General features: G+C 44.1%; 1 protein-coding gene across 2 annotated transcripts in view; it reads left to right on the top strand.

Moving 5' to 3' along the window:
• SLC2A13 (solute carrier family 2 member 13) overlaps positions 1 to 19,267 on the top strand; it is a 96,082-nt gene that overhangs the window by 56,011 nt on the left and 20,804 nt on the right. For both annotated transcript variants that reach the window (XM_083366287.1, XM_083366288.1), the window contains exon 7: positions 3,572 to 3,697. In XM_083366287.1, coding sequence (XP_083222413.1) covers positions 3,572 to 3,697 — 126 coding nt within the window. The remainder of the gene's footprint in view (positions 1 to 3,571; positions 3,698 to 19,267) is intronic.

Raw genomic sequence — 19,267 nt, forward strand, 5'->3', positions numbered from 1 at the left:
CCCATCCCATTCCCATATTACTGCCTTCTTGATTTTCTCTGCTTCTGTTAGCACAGGGTGCGAGAGCTGGAAATATTTGCTAAAGCCGGATTTGTTACTAATGAAAGCAAGCAGGTTTTAACCATCCAGAACTCCCATACCTCATTATATATACATATCGCTTGGAAGATTCATCTGGTGCAGACTTTATGCTTGAAATACTAAATATTTTTTTTTTTTACAAGTACATTTGCAGGAGGCCAAAGGCTTGGCGCCTTTCGATATTTGTTAAAAAGACTTGGGAGTAAATCCTGATCAGGCACCATTGCTTCAATTAATTTTAATTGCATTCCACAGGGCCAGTTCCTTCTTTCATTAATATTTATTTAGTGTCAAGTTTCATAATTGGAATATTATTTTTCTTGTCCCTCCCCCCCCCCACCATTTTTCTTTCACCATCATGCTTTCTGAATTTTTTTAAAAATCTGTTGCCTGTCATGGAAGGACTTTCTCTCTCTAATTTTTTTCTTCTTCTATACTTGAAGGAGGTAACCTGTGGAGTTACGTTGATTTTTGCCTTGCCTTTTTTATGTGATTTCTTCTTTTCTGGAAATTGTCTTTATCCGCTTATCAAGTAAGCAAAAAGGAACTTTGAAGCAATCCATTATTTAATGTATTAATTAGAATAAAGTTGTCCTTTGTTTCGATTCAGCACTTTTTACTTGATGGAATATCAACAATTCATTTAAATGTACGTGTAATATGATTTTAAGAAGAATAGAAGTAGCATCTTAATTTTATATATTAATAAAAAGGTAAAGGTTCCCCTGCACATGCGTGCTAGTTGTTTCCAACTCTAGGGGCCGGTGCTCATCTCCGTTTCAAAGCCGAAGAGCCAACGCTTGTCCGAGGACGTCTCCGTGGTCATGTGGCCGGCATGACTAGACGCCAAAGGCGCACGGACCGCTGTTACCTTCCCACCGGAGTGGTCCCTATTTTTCTACTTGCATTTTTACGGGCTTTCAAACTGCTAGGTTGGCAGAAGCTGGGACGAGTAACATGCGCTCGCTCTGCTACGCGGCACTCGGGATTCGACCCGCCAAACTGCCGACCTTCTGATCGACAAGCTCAGCGTCCTAACCCACTGAGCCACCGTGTCCCTTATATATTAATACTCTGCCTTTATTATTTTTGCAAGTAACTCAAAGGCAGTAAACATACTTAACGCACCTTCCTCCTATTTCCCCCTACAATTACAACCCTGTGAGGTGGGCAGAGAGAAAATGACTGGGCCAAAGTCACTCAGCTGGCTTTCAAGGCTAAGGCAGGACTTGAACTCGCCGTCTCTTGCTTTTTAGCCCGGTGCCTTAATCACTAAACCAAACTGGGTCTCTTAAAACATAGATGGGCTTTTTTTTTTCAGGGAAAAGACCTTGTCTTCTATCACTCCAATTTTGCGACATGATTCCTCAGGGCCCTCCTCTTTAGCCAGCCCTTTATATTTTAGCTAGCTAATGGTAAATTTAGCAGTTCGTTATTTTGTATACTTAATGCCTCATAATCAGAAAGACAGGATAAAAAAAAACTGGATTATTCTAAGAAGGATATAACCACCCACCATAACTTACCCAACTTCTATACATGTATATAATATGTTTTAAATGTTAATAATAATAATAGTAATAATAGTAATAATAGTAATAATAATAATAATAATAATAATAATAATAATAATAATAAACAACACGCCAGATATCGCAGTCATAGAGAACCGAAGCGTACAGCTGATTCATATCGCTGTACCAGGAGATGGCAGAGTCAAAGAAAAAGAACTGGGAAAAAAAATATGAAATACTGCGACCTGGCCATCGAAACTGCGCAATTATGGATGAAACGAGTAACAGGGATACCCATTGTCATCGGGGCACTGGCAACTGTGTCCAAAAACTTTGCAAAATACATCAAGAAATTGCAGCTTCCTGCAATAACTCCAGCAAAGCTACAAAAAACACTGAAGTCCATAAGTCATGAAGGGGCCACATAGTTTCCCCCATGCTGGCTGAGGAATTCTGGGAGTTGAAGTCCACAAGTCATGAAGGGGCCATAGTTCCCTCATTCTGGCTCAGGAATTCTGGGAGTTGAAGTCCACAAGTCATGAAGGGGCCATAGTTCCCCCATGCTGGCTGAGGAATTCTGGGAGTTGAAGTCCATAAGTCATGAAGGGGCCATAGTTCCCCCATGCCGGCTGAAGAATTCTGGGAGTTGAAGTCCATAAGTCATGAAGGGGCCATAGTTCCCCCATGCCGGCTGAAGAATTCTGGGAGTTGAAGTCCACAAGTCATGAAGGGGCCATAGTTCCCCCATGCTGGCTGAGGAATTCTGGGAGTTGAAGTCCATAAGTCATGAAGGGGCCATAGTTCCCTCATTCTGGCTGAGGAATTCTGGGAGTTGAAGTCCACAAGTCATGAAGGGGCCATAGTTCCCTCATTCTGGCTCAGGAATTCTGGGAGTTGAAGTCCACAAGTCATGAAGGGGCCAAGTTTGAAGACCCCTGTTATAGGACATTTAGCAGACAATGAAATAGCAAGCTGTGCTAAAAATTTTTAAAAATGTATGCAGATGGTTTCCGAATATTGTTTTTAAAACGTGCATGTGAATTGCCAGTGAAAAAGAGAGGTGATTGGATAACCTTTAGAAACAACACACGTGTTTTTGTCCTTTAAATGTTGACATTCACCGATTTCCCATCTACAGTATATTGTGATGGGAATATAGTTATATTCCTTGGTGGAGCAGTGGGCTAATGCCTTCTTAAGTAACACCAGCTGCCTGCAATTAGTGCAGGTTCGAGTCCCACCAGGCTCAAGGTTGACTCAGCCTTCCATCCTTCCGAGGTAGGTAAAATGAGGACCCAGATCGTTGGGGGCAATTAAGCTGACTTTGTAATAATGCCGCTTGGGGTGTGTGTGAAAGCCCTAATAAGCAGGCATATACATAGAATGAAGGCTACTGCTAAGCTTGTAAGCCGCCCTGAGTCTTCGGAGAAGGGCGGGATATAAATGGAATTAAAATAAAAATAAATAAAAATAAATTTGCCCCGTCATATTTTTTTAAGTAGTTCCCAGTTTCTACAACTGATCTCTCTCGCTGCAAGCATTCTTAATTGTCCAACTAATTCTGTGTAGTTCAGAAACTATTATCTTTAATTGGATCTATGTCTGTTTTAATTTCAGTGCCATTTATTTATTTATTTTACTTTTAATAAATTATGGAAATATGCTCCCTGTGGCTGAGTTACAACTTTTGCCCAAGTTACATCAAGCCTTTGATGAATCTAAGGTTCTAGGTCAGGGGTCTTCAAACTTGGCCCTTTTATGACTTGTGGACTTCAACTCCCAGAACCCCTCAGCCAGGCATGCTGGCTGAGGAATTCTGGGAGTTGAAGTCCACAAGTCATAAAAGGGCCAAGTTTGAAGACCCCTGTTCTAGGTTGTCCTTTGAGAAGCCAGCTCATCCCCCCCTTCTTATTTAATTCGACTCTTCTCTTTTAAAAGCCTGGCTTATTCCCATGACTTTTCATTCTTTATTTCAGCAATTGCAACGGGTGCATGCTGGATCCAACGTGTGGGTTTTGCTATAAACTGAACAAGTCGAGTGTTGCCGAGTCGTCTTGTGCTCCGGTTAGTAAGAAATCAACAATGGAAGCAGCGTGGGGCAGGTACGTTCCTTTTGTGTGGCTTAATTTATAAGAAATGCTTCTGGGTACTTTAGAAAGAAATGCAGCTGTTCCATTAGTTTTCAGGCTGGTATTTTTTCATTCCACGAACCGTGTGCATGCGGTTTCTCCTTTGTCGTTAAAAGAAAGAAAGAAAAAGAATTCTCATAAAAAGCATTGCAGGATAACATCAGTTCTGAGTGCTGATTTAAAGGTCACATCATGCTTCTTGTTTTTTGAACATCAGCGGCAAAAGGTACGTGGAGGCAAGTACCAAAGCTTTCTCAGTTGTGTTATGCCAAGATTTTACGAGTGATCTGAAAAAAGCAGGCAAAGAGCATTCAAATAACATAATACTTGTGGTCCTCAAACCTATGACCACAAGGGAGCCCAAATTATTTTATTTATTAATTTATTTATTAATTTAATTTGTATACCGCCCTTCTCCCGAAGGACTCAGGGCGGTGAACAGGGCAATACATAAAAACAAGATACAAAAATTAAAAATTATTAAAAAGTAATTAAACAGTGCCCATAATAAATTAATACAGATTAACAATTAAAATCCATTTATAAAATCCAACCCCGTCCCATCAGGCCAGGCCAGCTTGTTCAAAGAGATGGGTTTTAAGATCGCGCCGGAAGGAGCGGAGATCGGGTGTCATCCGGAGCTCGACCGGAAGATGGTTCCAAAGATCTGGTGCACCCACAGAGAACGCCCTCCCCCTGGGGGCCACCAGTCGGCATTCTTTGACCGGTGGCACCCTGAGGAGGCCCTCTCTGTGGGAGCGTACTGAGCGGAGGGAAGTTGACGCCAGCCGCAGGTGCTCCCCAAGGTATTCCAGACCCATGCCATGTAGGGCTTTGTAGGTCATTACTAACACCTTGAACCTCACCCGGAAGACAACTGGTAGCCAATGCAGCTCGCGGAGCAAAGGTGTGACATGGGAGTGTCGGGAAACTCCTAACACAACTCTCGCGGCTGCATTCTGTACCAGTTGGAGCCTCCGAGTGGTCTTCAAGGGTAGCCCCATCTAGAGAGCGTTGCAGTAGTCAAGACGAGAGGTCACGAGCGCATGAGTGACCGTTGTCTGTTTCTAAGTGAGACAGTTGTTCAAGTTACTTTTTTCCCCATTTTACAACCATTCTTGCCAGAGCTGTAAAGCAAATCACGCAGTTTTTTTCACTTAGTAACGCGGTTGTTAAGTGAATCCGCCTTTCTCATGGACTTTGCTTGTCAGAAGCTCACAAAAGGGGGTCACATCACACACACACACACACACACACACACACGAGACGCTGTAGCCATCATAAATATGAGTCAGTTGCCAGGTGTTCGATCACGTGACCATCGAGATGTTGCAGTGGTCGTAAGTTTGAAAAATGTTCCTAAGTCACTTTTTCCAGTGCTGTTGTAAACGAACTGTTATAAATTGAGGACTACCTGTAAGATTGGTGAGTGTCAGACTAATGAATAGCTTATATATGTAGGGTCACTTAATGCTCCTAAATGTTTGGTTTGGTTGTGCAGCATGTTATTCTGTAACTATTTTGATGTTTTAATTTTTTTTTAATATTTATACAAATTAATCATATAGCTGAAGGGCTGGCATATGATTAATGCAGACATGCTATACAGTAATGGTGCTGAAAGCAGCATTTGCACATGACAATCTTGTGACTTGGCCAACGTATTTGATGTTGTGACTTTAATATATATATAGCAGCACTAAACTTTATAAAATATATCTTCCATTGAGAACGAAGTTGCTCTGAGAATTTGCCTTCAGCTTCAAAGTAATTTTAAAATGATCTGTCCATCTACATCTCCAGTATGGATAATTAACAATAACAATTGGCAACAGACTCACATTTATGACAGTTTTAATGTCCCGGGGTCATGTGATCCCCTTGTGTGTCCTTCTGACAAGCAAAGTCAGTGGGGAAGCCAGATTCACTGAACAACCGTGTGACTAATTTAACAGCTGCAGTGATTCACTTAACAACTGTGGCAAGAAAGGTCGCAAAATGGGACAAAACTCAGCCACAGAAATTTTGGGTTCAGTTGAGGTCGTACGTCGAGGACTTCCTATGCGCCTTTCAATTGCAGGAAGCCTTAATCGTTGCTTTATTTCTTATTTGAATCCTTAAATGGCCTTTGTGGTGAATTTTACCTCAGTCAATCGTTGTTAGGGCCACACCGAACAGGAAATTACTCTGGTAAGTCTGGTGTTGCAGTGCAGAAGCTTTAATTAGATGCACAGGAAACTTTTGCTGAATGCAGTATAATTTTGATTATATGTTATAGAAAACATTGCAATTTGTGATTGGGTTTTTTCACACACGGCTTTTGAATTTCCATAACGTTTCCAGATGATTCTGACAGAAAGAAACGGCCTTAGCACTGCCAAGGAGCTACAGTGGAAGCAATTAAAATTCCCATTTTTTAAAAAAAAGAGGGTATAATAAGAATTCACACCGGAAACCTTGTCATCTGTCCAACCATGCGGAAAGATTTTTTTGATAGGCTAAGGATAATATTTCATGTTTTTTATGTGATACTAAGATCTTAATTTTTAGCATTGTGTCAGAAAGTGGTAAATAATTCATTTCGGAATTTAATGGCATTTTTTCAAATTCTGGATGTCGGTTCTGGTAGAAAGAAATTTCATTCTGTAATAGCTAATGGATGAATGAATGCTTCTTTGTAACCAAGAAAAAACTAAAGCTCAAGCATAGAAGAAAAAAATGGCAATAATATAGAATATAATTTAATTTTCATTCTCTGGGCTACATACAGTTTAATTTTTTTAAAAAAACATATCAGAGAAAATGTCTCTGGAGATTTTTAATCATCTAGGTCAGGGTCCCCAACCTGAGGGCTATGGCCCAGTAATGGGCCTGGCCTGCTGGCCACCAGGCTGTGGGACAGGGCCCTCCACTCACGCTAGCAACGCAACCGCGGGATGCAAAACCAGGACGCCGCACCATGTGGTGCAAAAAGGGGCCACTGCTGTGCCTTGGGGCACAAAAACAGAATGCCGCCGCACCTTGGGGTGCAAAAACGGGCTGATGCTTTGCCTCGGGGTGCAAAAACGGGTGCCGCCACATCGCAGGGTGCAGAAACGGCGTTGTGCCGCACAAGAACGGGGCAGGGCTAGCGAGTATCATGCAAGTGCTAGCTCCGCCCATTTGCATCGTGCATGCTTGTGGGCTCGTGCGTGTGCTCACATGGGCACGTGCGTAAAATGCTTCCCCCTCCCTTTCCCTCCGGTTCGCCAATCGAGAAAGGTGGGTGACCTCTGATCTAGGTCATGCTTGTTTCAAAGATGCTTTTTTTCCCCCAAAAGGCAACTGAACCTTTTTGTTTTTTTCTTTGAAAACCTTTTGCTTCTCGACCAAGTATTGAAGAAGAAGCTTCTTGGATGAGAAGTGAAAGGTTTTCAAAGGAAAAAACCAAGAAAGTCCAGTTACCTTTTGGAAAAAAACCACTCTTGGAATATCAAAGAAAAGGAAATTGTAGGAGATGACCAGGTTGATCCCGAGGGAAGAGTCAAAGAGCCTTGGTGGAGCAGTGGGCTAATGCCTCCTTAAGTAACACCAGCTGCCTGCAATTAGTGCAGGTTCAAGTCCCACCAGGCTCAAGGTTGACTCAGCCTTCCATCCTTCCGAGGTGGGTAAAATGAGGACCCAGATTGTTGGGGGCAATAAGCTGACTTTGTAATAATGCCGCTTGGGGTGTGTGTGAAAGCCCTAATAAGCAGGCATATACATAGAATGAAGGCTACTGCTAAGCTTGTAAGCCGCCCTGAGTCTTCGGAGAAGGGCGGGATATAAATGGAATTAAAATAAATAAATAAATAAAATAAATGCGTCCTAAGTCAGGAGTCCCTGTGTTCCCGCAAGAGATTTAAGTCCAGCCTACCTCAAATGTCTCTCTTATATCCCGCTTATTTCCCTTGACTGTTAGTTGGTCAGATTCTTGTAGAGAACGTAAGCTTGCAATGAATCTTTATTCTCATTGGAACTGTCTGAATCTCCTGTTTTCTCCGGCACTTGACAGAAATACAGTCAACTGGAAGACTGACATACCATCCTACAAAAACGTGAGAAGGATATTGCAGTCAATTAGTCAATCAATCAATGGGCTTGGCCACCATCCTAACCCAAGGCCTGGAATAGCAACAAGTGTTCTGACCACTGCAGGAATAGAATAGAACAGAACAGAACAGAATAGAGCTGGAAGGGAGCTCGGAGGTCTTCTAGTCCAGCCCCCTGCTCAAGCAGGAGAACCTATACTGTCTCAGACAGGTGAATGTCTAGTCTCTTTAAAATCTCCAGTGATGGAGCACCCACGATTTCTGGTGGCAAGCTGTTCCACTGGTTGATTGTCCTCACTGTCAGGAAGTTTCTCTATAATTCCAGGTCGCTTCTCTCTTTGATCGGTTTTCAACCATTCCTTCACACGAATGTGAAATGCTACTCCGTGCTTCGTTAAAACCCCTGGCAATGGGACTCGGCTCACCTCCTCCACCTTCCCTTCCTTAATAAACCACCGTGCTGCATTGCATTTTTCTTGATAGCACGGAGTCATTTTCTTTAAAGCTAACAGCCAGGAGCTGTGTGGAGAGAAAGGCTGCTCACTGCAACACAAAGAGGATGTGTTCCCTAAGCGTGTGACGATGTGGTCTCCTTTTGCTGATCTCTTTCGAGGGAATGGACCCAAGGGGGAAGCAAAGAAGCAGGGACATCCTTAAAAGCCCCTTGGCAATGTTTTTGAAGCTCTGGGACCCACTGCCAGCACCTGTTTTTCTGGATCACTGACCTAGTGATCTACCATCTGATCAGCTTATTTCTATTTCTTCTAAGGCAGCGATCCCCAACTTTTCCCGTTTGGCGGACCGGCGGGGTGGGGGTGGGGAGAGGGAAAACCGGGCCGCGCAAGCGGCGGGCTGGCACGCACAGCTCGACTTGGGTAAGTTGACCTGTGCACGTTTGCACACACGCGTCGGCCTGCCACTCACACAAATCGAGCTGTGCATGCACATGTGGACACTGCCCCGCAACTTGCGGGGCCCGGTTCCGAATTGGCTGCAGCCTGGCAGTGGGGCCACGTCCTGGGTATTGGGGACCCCTGTTCTAAGGAACTGCAATACTTTAATATAGATATCCGTATTCTTAATTTTAAGTCTCCGGCATTTAGCCTTTTTGTACAAGTAGGAAACTACTGTAAACTAATAGCTAACTTAATTCCTCTCTCCCCAAGCATAGCTGATCGCTTGAAGTCATATCAATTTGGTCATGGTTATCAAAAATAATAGGCTGCTGCTTATAAGGAACGCCAATTTTTTTTCCCAGACGCTTTCGCATAAATTTAGTCACTTCCTTTCAACGTACCCTCATCAATCCTTATTGAAGCTACTGTTGTGCAGTTCACAAAAATAGAACACACCTGTTTCATGTCTTTTCAAAGAGAACGAAAAAGCTCAAAGGCTTTCCTGATAACTTCTAAATTGTGGTGGTGGTGGTGGTGGTGGGGAGAATCAATTCAGCTCTCTCAATTAGTAAAAATGAGAAGAGTATTAAAGAAAAGACAGATTAGATTCATCAAAGTTGCTGAGAATGCTTCAGCTACGCAAAACCGAGGTGGTCCTTGACTTAGGACCCACAACTGAGTCCAAATTTTCTGTCATTAAGCAAGACAGCAGTTAAAGTGAGTTTTGTCCCATTTTACAACCTTCCCTGCCATGGTTGTTAAGAAAATCGCTGCAGTTGTTAGTAACACGGTTATTAAGTGAATCTAAGTAGATAACCTTTACTGTCATTTTTTTCCTGTGGGCACAACGGCACAGATTAAAAATGACATTTAGTTGCTTCGTCTCAAAGCGCACACATAACACACATTTAACACATACTAAAAGGTAAAGGTAAAGGTTCCCCCCGCACATGCGTGTTAGTCGTTTTCGACTCTAGGGGCCGGTGCTCATCTCCATTTCAAAGCCGAAGAGCCAGCGCTTGTCCGAGGACGTCTCCGTGGTCATGTGGCTGGCATGACTAGATGCCAAAGGCGCACGGAACGCTGTTACCTTCCCACCGTAGCGGTCCTTATTTTTCTACTTGCATTTTGACGTGCTTTCGAACTGCTAGGTTGGGAGAAGCTGGGACGAGTAACAGGCACTCACTCTGCTACGCGGCACTTGGGATTCGACCCTCCAAACTGCCGACCTTCTGATCGACAAGCTCAGCGTCCTAACCCACTGAGCCACCGTGTCCCTTTTTAACACATACTACACCCTTACATATAAGTAACATATAAATATTAATCACTGTCCATCTTGGGTACATAACGGAAGGAGGAAGCTTGAGAGTTCACAAGGTTAATGCTGTATGGAACGAAACTGTGACTGAATCTGGAGTTTCTGCCTCGGATACCACGGAGCCCCCTCCTCCCAGAAGACAACAAGGAAAACAGGTTGTGAAGAGGGTGTGTAGTGTCCCAACAATCTTGCGGACCCTGCTCAAGCATCGCTTGCGTGCCGTGTCCTGGATGGAAAGGAGGGAACTGCCAATGATCTTTTCAGCTGTCCTCACCACTCTCCTCACCGCCTTCCTGTCCGAAGCAGGGATGCTTCCAAACCAGACTGTGATACCGTACGACAGGATGCTCTCGATCGTTCCCCTGTGGAAAGTGGTCAGGATGGGGGAAGGAAGATGAGCTTTTCTCATGCGACGCAGAAAATGCAGGCGGCGCTGTGCCCGCTTCACCATTGGCTTTGCTGGTCAGAAGGTCGCAAAAGGGGAACACGTGAAACACCCACCCACCCACCCCCCCCAGGACAATGGAGCCGTCATAAATATGAGTCAGTCGCTAAGCATCTGAATTTTGATCAGGTGACCCTGGGGATGCCGCAATGGTCATTAGTGCGAAAAAGGTCATAGGTCACTTTTTTTTGTGCCGTTGTAACCTCGACGGGCGCTAAATGAACAAGCCGGCCTGGCCTGATGGGGGATGTGTTGGGGTTTTTATTGCGGGTTTTTTATACTATTATTTATTGTTTTAGCTCGGGCTTCTATTTAATTCTCTTTTAACTTTTGTACCGTGTATTTTATATGTGCCTTGTTCACCACCCTGAGTCCTTCGGGAGAAGGGCGGTATACAAATATAATAAACTTAAACTTAAACTTAAATGGACTGTTGTGAGACAAGGACTAAATGCCTTTTATGCCTTTTACACAACTGCACCGACAAACTGCTGTTTCTTTTTTAAACAAAGAAAGAGCGGTCCATTGTGCTGATATTTCATTCCTGTGGGAATAAAACTTTATTCTGTCATCTGGGAACCTCGTGTTCACCTTCTGAACAGTTGAAATAATTCAAGCCCCCCCCCAAAAAAAAAACAAAAAAAACCCCACCCTATATCATCATCAAGGGTGATTAATACATAAATCATTGTCCTTTTGACAAACATCTCTTTTCTATTTCGGCGCAGTTGATTGCAGCTATTATAATTGTGTTTAAAGATAGCTCACGCTGGAAATAACTTTTACAATAATGGAATGTTTAAAACAGGGAGATGTGCAATTTCCTTCAAGATCTTTCCTGATGACACTTGAACAGGAGACCTGCAAAATAAATCGTGCCTTTTTTCAATTCAAAAGCAGAGCCGGAAGAAAAACAGGGGATGGGAAAATTTGAAAGATGGAATACAATTCAGGGAAAATCGGAATTACAAAAAGGAACAAAATCAAGGCTAAATAGAGGTAGTGCTTGACTTAACGACTCCCATGGAGCTCCAGATTTCCGTTGCTAAGCAAGACAGTTAAGTGAGTGTTTGCCCGTATTATGACCTTCCTTGCCACAGTTGTTAAGTGGATCGCTGCAGTTCTTGAAGTCAGTAACACGGTTTAAGTGAATCTGGCTTCCCCATTGACTTTGCTTGTCAAAAGGTTGCAAAAGATAACAATAACACAATAATAGCGTTGGAAGGGACCTTGGAGGTCTTCTAGTCTAATCCCTTCCTCAAGCAAGAGACCCTAGACCGGGGGTCCCCAACCTCGGCTCTTTTATGACTCGTGGACTTCAAATCCCAGAATTCTTGAGCCAGCATAGGGAACTGTGGCTCTTTTATGACTCGTGGACTTCAACTCCCAGAATTCCTCAGCCAGCCACGCTGAGGGAATAGAGAGAGGTTTCCAAGCTGAGCCATGCTGGCTCAGGAATTCTGGGAGTTGAAGTCCAGAAGTCATAAAAGAGCCAAGGTTGCCTACCCCTGGCCTAGGCCGCTTTATGACTTGTGGACTTCAACTCCCAGAATTCCTCAGCCAGCCACACTGAGGAGAAATGGAGAGGTTTCCAAGCTGAGCCATGCTGGCTCAGGAATTCTGGGAGTTGAAGTCCACAAGTCATAAAAGAGCCAAGGTTGCCTACCCCGGCCCTAGGCCTAGGCCGCTTTATGACTCGTGGACTTCAACTCCCAGAATTCCTCAGCCAGCCACGCTGAGGGGAAAAAGAGAGGTTTCCAAGCTGAGCCGTGCTGGCTCAGGAATTCTGGGAGTTGAAGTCCACAAATCATAAAAGAGCCAAGGTTGCATACCCCGGCCCTAGGCCTAGGCCGCTTTATGACTTGTGGACTTCAACTCCCAGAATTCCTCAGCCAGCCACGCTGAGGAGAAATGGAGAGGTTTCCAAGCTGAGCCATGCTGGCTCAGGAATTCTGGGAGTTGAAGTCCACAAGTCATAAAAGAGCCAAGGTTGCCTACCCCGGCCCTAGGCCTAGGCCGCTTTATGACTCGTGGACTTCAACTCCCAGAATTCCTCAGCCAGCCACGCTGAGGGGAAAAAGAGAGGTTTCCAAGCTGAGCCGTGCTGGCTCAGGAATTCTGGGAGTTGAAGTCCACGAGTCATAAAAGAGCCAAGGTTGCCTACCCCGGCCCTAGACCATTCAAGAAAAATGGCGGTCCAATTTCTTCTGATCATACGATCCTGGGACCCTGCAGCCGTCATAAATACAAGCCAGTTGCCAAGCATCAAAATTTTGGTCACTAAACGAACTGTTACGTTGAGAAATACCTTCATACGGTCCTACAGGGTCTTAAAAATTGAAAAGCTTGGTTGGGACTGAATATACCTTTTTTAAACGCTTCCTGAAACCACCTAGCACTGGAATTAACCCCGGCCAGCATTTGTTACTTCACTTCAGTTTCAGCGTTCAAAATATCATAAGCAACCTTTTTTCCTTTCTTGGTTTTATTTTGATTTATTTATTTATTCTGGCTCTATGTTGACAGATTTATCCAGATAAGCAGTTATAAATCTTTATGGAAACTTGTGGAAAAAAAGATATTCAGAATAGGAAGTACAGGTCCTTGATTTGCAACGGTTTGTTTACCCAAAGGTGCTTTTTTTCAAAGAGGCAACTGGATTTTCTTGTTTTTCTTTGAAGACGGTTTCCCTTCTCATCCAAGAAGCTTCTTCAAAGAAAAGTCCACTTGCCTCTTGCACCTTTGGCACATCCATGACTTGGATGACTTGAGAATCTCCATAAACAGTTGGTTTAGCGACCGTTCAAAATTACCACCGCACTGGAAAAAGTGACGTATGACCGTTTTTCACACTTACGACCATTGCAGCATCCCCAGGGTCACGTGACCAAAATCCAGACACGTGGCAACTGGTTCAAATTTATGGCGGTCGCAGTGTTCCCAGGGTCACGTGATCCCTTTTTGCGACCTCCTGACTAGCAAAGTCAATGGGGGAGCCAGATTCACTTAACAACCATGTCACTAACTTAACAACTGCAGTGATTCACTTAACAACTTGGGCAAGAAGGGTCGTAAAGTGGGGCAAAACTCACTTAACAAATGTCTCGCTTAGCAGTGTAAATTTTGGGCTCAGCTGGTTTCCTGCCTGAGCAGGGGGTTGGACTAGATGACCCCCAAGGTCCCTTCCAGCTTTATTAGTATTTGTGGTTGTAAGAAGGGCTTCCTGTAATGTCCTCTCCTAAGTGTCCACTCTACTTCTTGCCTCTGGTTGTGGGATGCTATTGTGTGTGTGTGTGTGTGTGTGTGTGTGTGTGTGTGTCTGTCAACTCCTTCTGCATTGCTGTCAGATCAATTTGAGGTAAATGTTGTGTTGTGTGTTAGCACTAAGCAAACTTCCCAGTATGGGTACGGCGGCAATCATATTGATAAAGCAAAGCTAATGAAAACGACACCGTTGTGACCCCAATCACACTCCAATTGCCCTAGTGAGTTGCTTAGTGTCACAATAAATTGCACGCAAGCTGGAGACGAACTTTTTTTTAAATTCCCTGCCGACTTTCTGTTCATCTGATGATGCTATTCCTCTGGGCCGTGTCGATACAGGTGGTCCTCGAGTTACGGCCAGAATTTATGTTGCTAAGTGGGAAATTTGTTAAGTGACTTTTGCCTTGTTCTACGTCTTGGCCCACTTGTTAAGCGAATCGCTGTAGTTGTTTAATTAGTAAGCCGGTTGTTAAGTGAATCTGGCTTTCCCCATTGACTTTGCTTGTCTGAAGGTCGCAAAAGGGGATCGGGTGACCCCGGGATGCTGTGACCGTCATAAACGTGAGCCAGTTATCAAGCATCCGAATGTAAATCGATGTGCAGCGATGGTCATAAGTGTGAAAAGCACTCATAAGTCACTTTTTTCAGTGCCGTTGTAATTTTGGTCACTTAAGTGAACTGTCGTAAGTTGAGGACTTCCTCAACATTGAGAAAAATCTTAACAAAACCCTGTTTTATCAATGAAATCCCAGAATGAACCCTCTCTGTGCAACGTGAATAAAATTAAACACCAGAGACTCCTTATGCAGTTGGAAGAGGTGGCAGCCTACTGAACCGCATCATCCAGATACAATTTGAAGTGTGCTACAAAATACACAAACGGGTTGCCTCGTGTAATGAATGTGTCATGTCTTGTTAAAGGACAAATGAAGCGTGCAGCGTGCTGGATGAGTTGCTTACACAATCTGGTAACCGTTATTTATTCACCAAAAAGGCACGTCCTCGTTCCTACAGCCGCTGGGAAAATATTGCTCCGTTTTACTTGATCGGACTTTTCATCCATTGGTAATATTTTGGCTGGAGCAGCTCTTTCCCCCCGAAATTAAGACCCAGTCTTATACATAAATATATTTTTGCCTCCAAAAGAGGCACTAGGTCAGGGGTAGGCAACCTTGGCTCATTTATGACTCGTGGACTTCAACTCCCAGAATTCCTGAGCCAGCATGGCTCAGCTTGGAAATCTCTCCTTTCCCCTCAGCATGGCTGGCTGAGGAATTCTGGGAGCTGAAGTTCACAAGTCATAAAGCAGCCTAGGCCTAGGCCAGGGATAGGCAACCCTGGCTCTTTTATGACTCGTGGACTTCAACTCCCAGAATTCCTGAGCCAGCATGCCTCAGCTTGGAAATCTCTCCTTTCCCCTCAGCATGGCTGGCTCAGGAATTCTGGGAGTTGAAGTTCACAAGTCATAAAAGTAGTACATACTGCTAAGCTTGTAAGCCGCCCTGAGTCTTCGGAGAAGGGCGGGATATAAATGGAATTAAAATAAAAAATAAAAATAAAAGAGCCAAGGTTGCCTAGCCCTGCACTAGGTCTTAATTTCGGAGAATGTCTTACCTTAGGACCACGACAGCCAGGCTTCCCACACCCCGGCACCTGTCGCGCCGCTGCTTGACTTCTGCGGCCGCTTGCTGCCACTTGCGGCCGGACGCCATACGGAGTATTGCACTGTTGCTGCAGCTCGCGGCAGGATGCTGCATGGTGCTTTGGGCCGCTTCTGCTCATGCAGCACTTCAAGCCACTTCTGTTACTCGCGGCAGGAGGCCACGTAGCGCTTCGGGTGGAAACGGCCCGAAGCACCACGTGGGCTCCTGCCGCGAGCAACAGAAGTAGCCCGAAGCACTGCGCAAGCAGTGGGAGCGGCCTGAAGCGCCATGTGATCTCCTGCCATGAGCAACAGAAACGGAAACGGCCCTGAGTGTGTGCAGCTGGATGCCATGTGGCGCATTGCGCCATTGCCACTCCCAGCAGGATGCCACACGTTGCCCTTTCGACACGCAAAGTCAACGCAGAAGCCAGATTCACTTCACAACAGTGTTAACTAACTTACCCGTAACTGCAGCGATTTTTTGAACAACTCATGGCAGGGAAGATTGTGAAATGGGGGAGAGCTCTCTTAAAAACTGTCACGCTGAGCAACGGAAAATGTGGGGCTCTGTTGTAAGTCAAGGACTACTTGTATTTGGGGAGGAATGGAGGCATTTTGGTTTTCAAAGGTGGCTTGGCAAGGTTTAGCCTTCATGACTTGTCTGGGTTCTTCGTATCTTATGCGTGGTAGACATTGCCTCCTTTTAAAGCAATTGCCTCTATAGGTGATGATCTTGGCTAACCTTGAAAATCCTCACCTCGGCCAGTAACTTGAATGAAAACCGATTTGTGGTTCCCGAACAGAAAACAGATCAGTTACTGCTGAACAGCAGTAAACTGCGAGAGGGATCTTGAAGTCCTAGTGGACAATCTCTTAAACCAGCCGTGTGCGGCAGCTGCCAAAAAAGCCAATACAGTTCTAGGCTGCATTAACAGAGGGATAGAATCAAGATCACGTGAAGTGTTTATACTGCTTTACAAGGCCTTGGTAAGGCCACACTTGGAATACTGCATCCAGTTGTGGTCACCACGATATAAAAAAGATGTTGAGGCTCCAGAAAGTGCAGAGAAGAGCGACAAAGATGATTAGGGGGTTGGAGGCAAAAACAAATGAAGAATGGTTGTAGGAATTGGGTATATCTAGTCTAGAGAAAAGAAGGGCTAGGGGTGACATGATAGCAGTTTTCCAATATCTCAGGGGCTGCCCCAAAGAAGAGGGAGTCAAGCTATTCTCCAAAGCACCTGAAGGCCGAACAAGAAGCAACGGATGGAAACTCATCAAGGAGAGAAGCAACCTGGAACTAAGGAGAAACTTCCTGACAGTGAGGACAATTAATCAGTGGAGCAATTTGCCTTTGGAAGTTGTGGGTGCTCCAACACTGGAAGTTTTTAAGAAGAGATCGGATAACCATTTGTCTGAAATGGTATAGGGTTTGAGCAGGGGGTTGGACTAGAAGACCTCCAAGCTCCCTTCCAACTCTTGTTATTCTGTTAAATCTGAAGAATGCTTAAAGGCCCTTCAGATTCAAAGGGATGTTCTAATTTAGTTGATTAGTTATATTTTTGTTTGACTGCTCCAGACAGACAGATGATAGATAGATAGATAGATAGATAGATAGATAGATAGATAGATAGATAGATAGATAGATAGATAGATAGATAGGCAGGCAGACAGACAGACAGACAGACAGACAGACAGACAGACAGACAGGCAGGCAATATATTGTTATGCTGGTCCTCTAGAATCTTAGAAGAATATGTGAGGCTGCTATATTCCTTTTTCTGCAAAAAACCCACCTTTTAATATCTGCTCCCTTTGAAAGATTTATAATTCATTATTCCAAAATAATTATTGTTAAAAAAATGAGATTTGGACCAGCTTTTTGAACAGCAATTACACCAATTGAAAACTGAAATATCATCTTATTGATATATCTCCAGAGATGTGTGTTTTTTTTGTTGTTGTTTTTAAATATAAATTGGGAGAGAAATGCTAAATTCTGACACGTCAGTCTTCTGTCAGCTCTGACAAATATGCTCAGAAACGCCGAACTTTGGGAGAGACCGCCGCAGCCCTGGGAATGATGTCGGAGGGAGAAGCTAATTAAATGTGACAGTTTGGAAAACAACTGCCTGCTCATTTGACTTTTTTTGATCCTGGGAGATAGGAAGCTGGGGATTGATCTTGGAAACAGGATCAGCAAAGCAATTAAAAACTTAAAGAAGGATCGAGGCACCAGTTTAAAGTTAGAGAACGTTTGTTGACCGGTTATTTTGCTTTTCAAAGCATCTATATTTTAGGGGGCAATTGAAAGGGGGGGGCAATTCCTCATGGGAAATAAATTCGGGGAATTTATCCCCTCGCTTACATCTTTTTGAGAAGGAATTAAAAGACGAGTATTTTGTGCATATATTTTTTATTTAGGTTGACTGCTGTGGGGTAGATACAAATGCCGTTGAATACCACCAACACGGGCAGGGCAAGCCACTGCACAAACACGGGGGGGGGGGCAAGCCCCCCCCCACACTAGCATTGTTTTCTATTTCTGCAACAAAATGTCTGCAAGCCAACAGCCAAGATCAGAGAGCCCCACCGACTCCATATTTCATAAAATGTCTGCCCTTGCCGCCATCTTGTCACTCAAGACGAGAAGATATATAGGTCATTTAATTTGTAACCGGCTTAAAGAGAGATGGCAATTTTGATTATACTTCTTGGAGGCGTGTACAGATAGTCCCGACTTAAAAACAGTCCATTTAGTGTCCGTCCGAAGTTAGAACAGCACGGGGAAAAAAGTGACTTTTGACCGTTTTTCACCCGTGGCGGCCATGTTGCGGCCTCCCCAGGGTCACGCCACCCCAATTGAGAACGCCCAGCAACTGACTCGTATTTATGACGGGTCGCAATGTCCCGGGGTCACGTGATCCCCTTTTTGCCACCCCCTGACTAGCAGAGTTAATGGGGCAACCAGATTCGCTTCACAACCGGGTTAAGTAACTGAACAACTGCATTTGATTCGCTTAACGACTGTGGCAAAAAAGGCGTAAAATGGGGCAAACCCACCCCCCCTCAGTTAACAAATGCCTCACTTCACCACCAAAATTTTGTGCTCAGTTGTGGCCTTAAGTCGAGGATCCTATCTGATTTAAGAGAGATGATAGAAAGAAACGCACCGTTTTTGTTTCCTTTCCAAGCTGCTGCCATCCACAATTTATATTAAATGACCTGAATATAAAGTTTCAGTTTAAATAAAAGTCTTGGGTGCACCAAGGTCTGAGCTTCAGAGGAATATTAATGTTGGATTGTACAAACCCTTTGTCAGGACCCACCCCAAACCAAGTCTTAGGAAGACAAAATTCTTGGAGTCAAGTCTATTCCAAAAAGAATCTTTACTATGACATGCTTGGTTGTAGGAAATGAGACAGGACTTAATATTATTCCACGAACTAACCCTTATATAGAGTTCCCGGTTTAATCCCCCTTAGCCCCATTTGGTCAGTCCCCCATCCTTTCTCTCGTATCATCCCTCTCGTGGGAAAAAGGAACTTAGGACCCTTCATGTTTATTGCTGTCTTCCGTGACAAAAGCCAGATGCTAGCCCTCCCTTTTGTTTCCCCAGTTCAAAAGGCTTCTCCTTTCCTTTGAAATGCCTAATACCGGTTCAATACACATCCGTTCTCTTCTCTTCGGGAGATGGCAGAATCCATGGAATAATGTTTTAAACATACATTTATGAATATGATATAAATGGATTCTGACACCCTTCCTATTCGGAAGTACCTCTCTCGGAAACCATCCCAGCTTGTGCAGATGGATTTCTCTTTTTTCCCCCCTCCTTTTTCTGGTTACAGTGCATCCCGTTGCTTTGCTCCTAGCAATATTTAACGCTGTAATATAGATAT

This window comes from Vipera ursinii (assembly GCF_947247035.1).
Source record: "Vipera ursinii genome assembly, chromosome: 6".
Classification (NCBI taxonomy): domain Eukaryota; kingdom Metazoa; phylum Chordata; class Lepidosauria; order Squamata; family Viperidae; genus Vipera; species Vipera ursinii.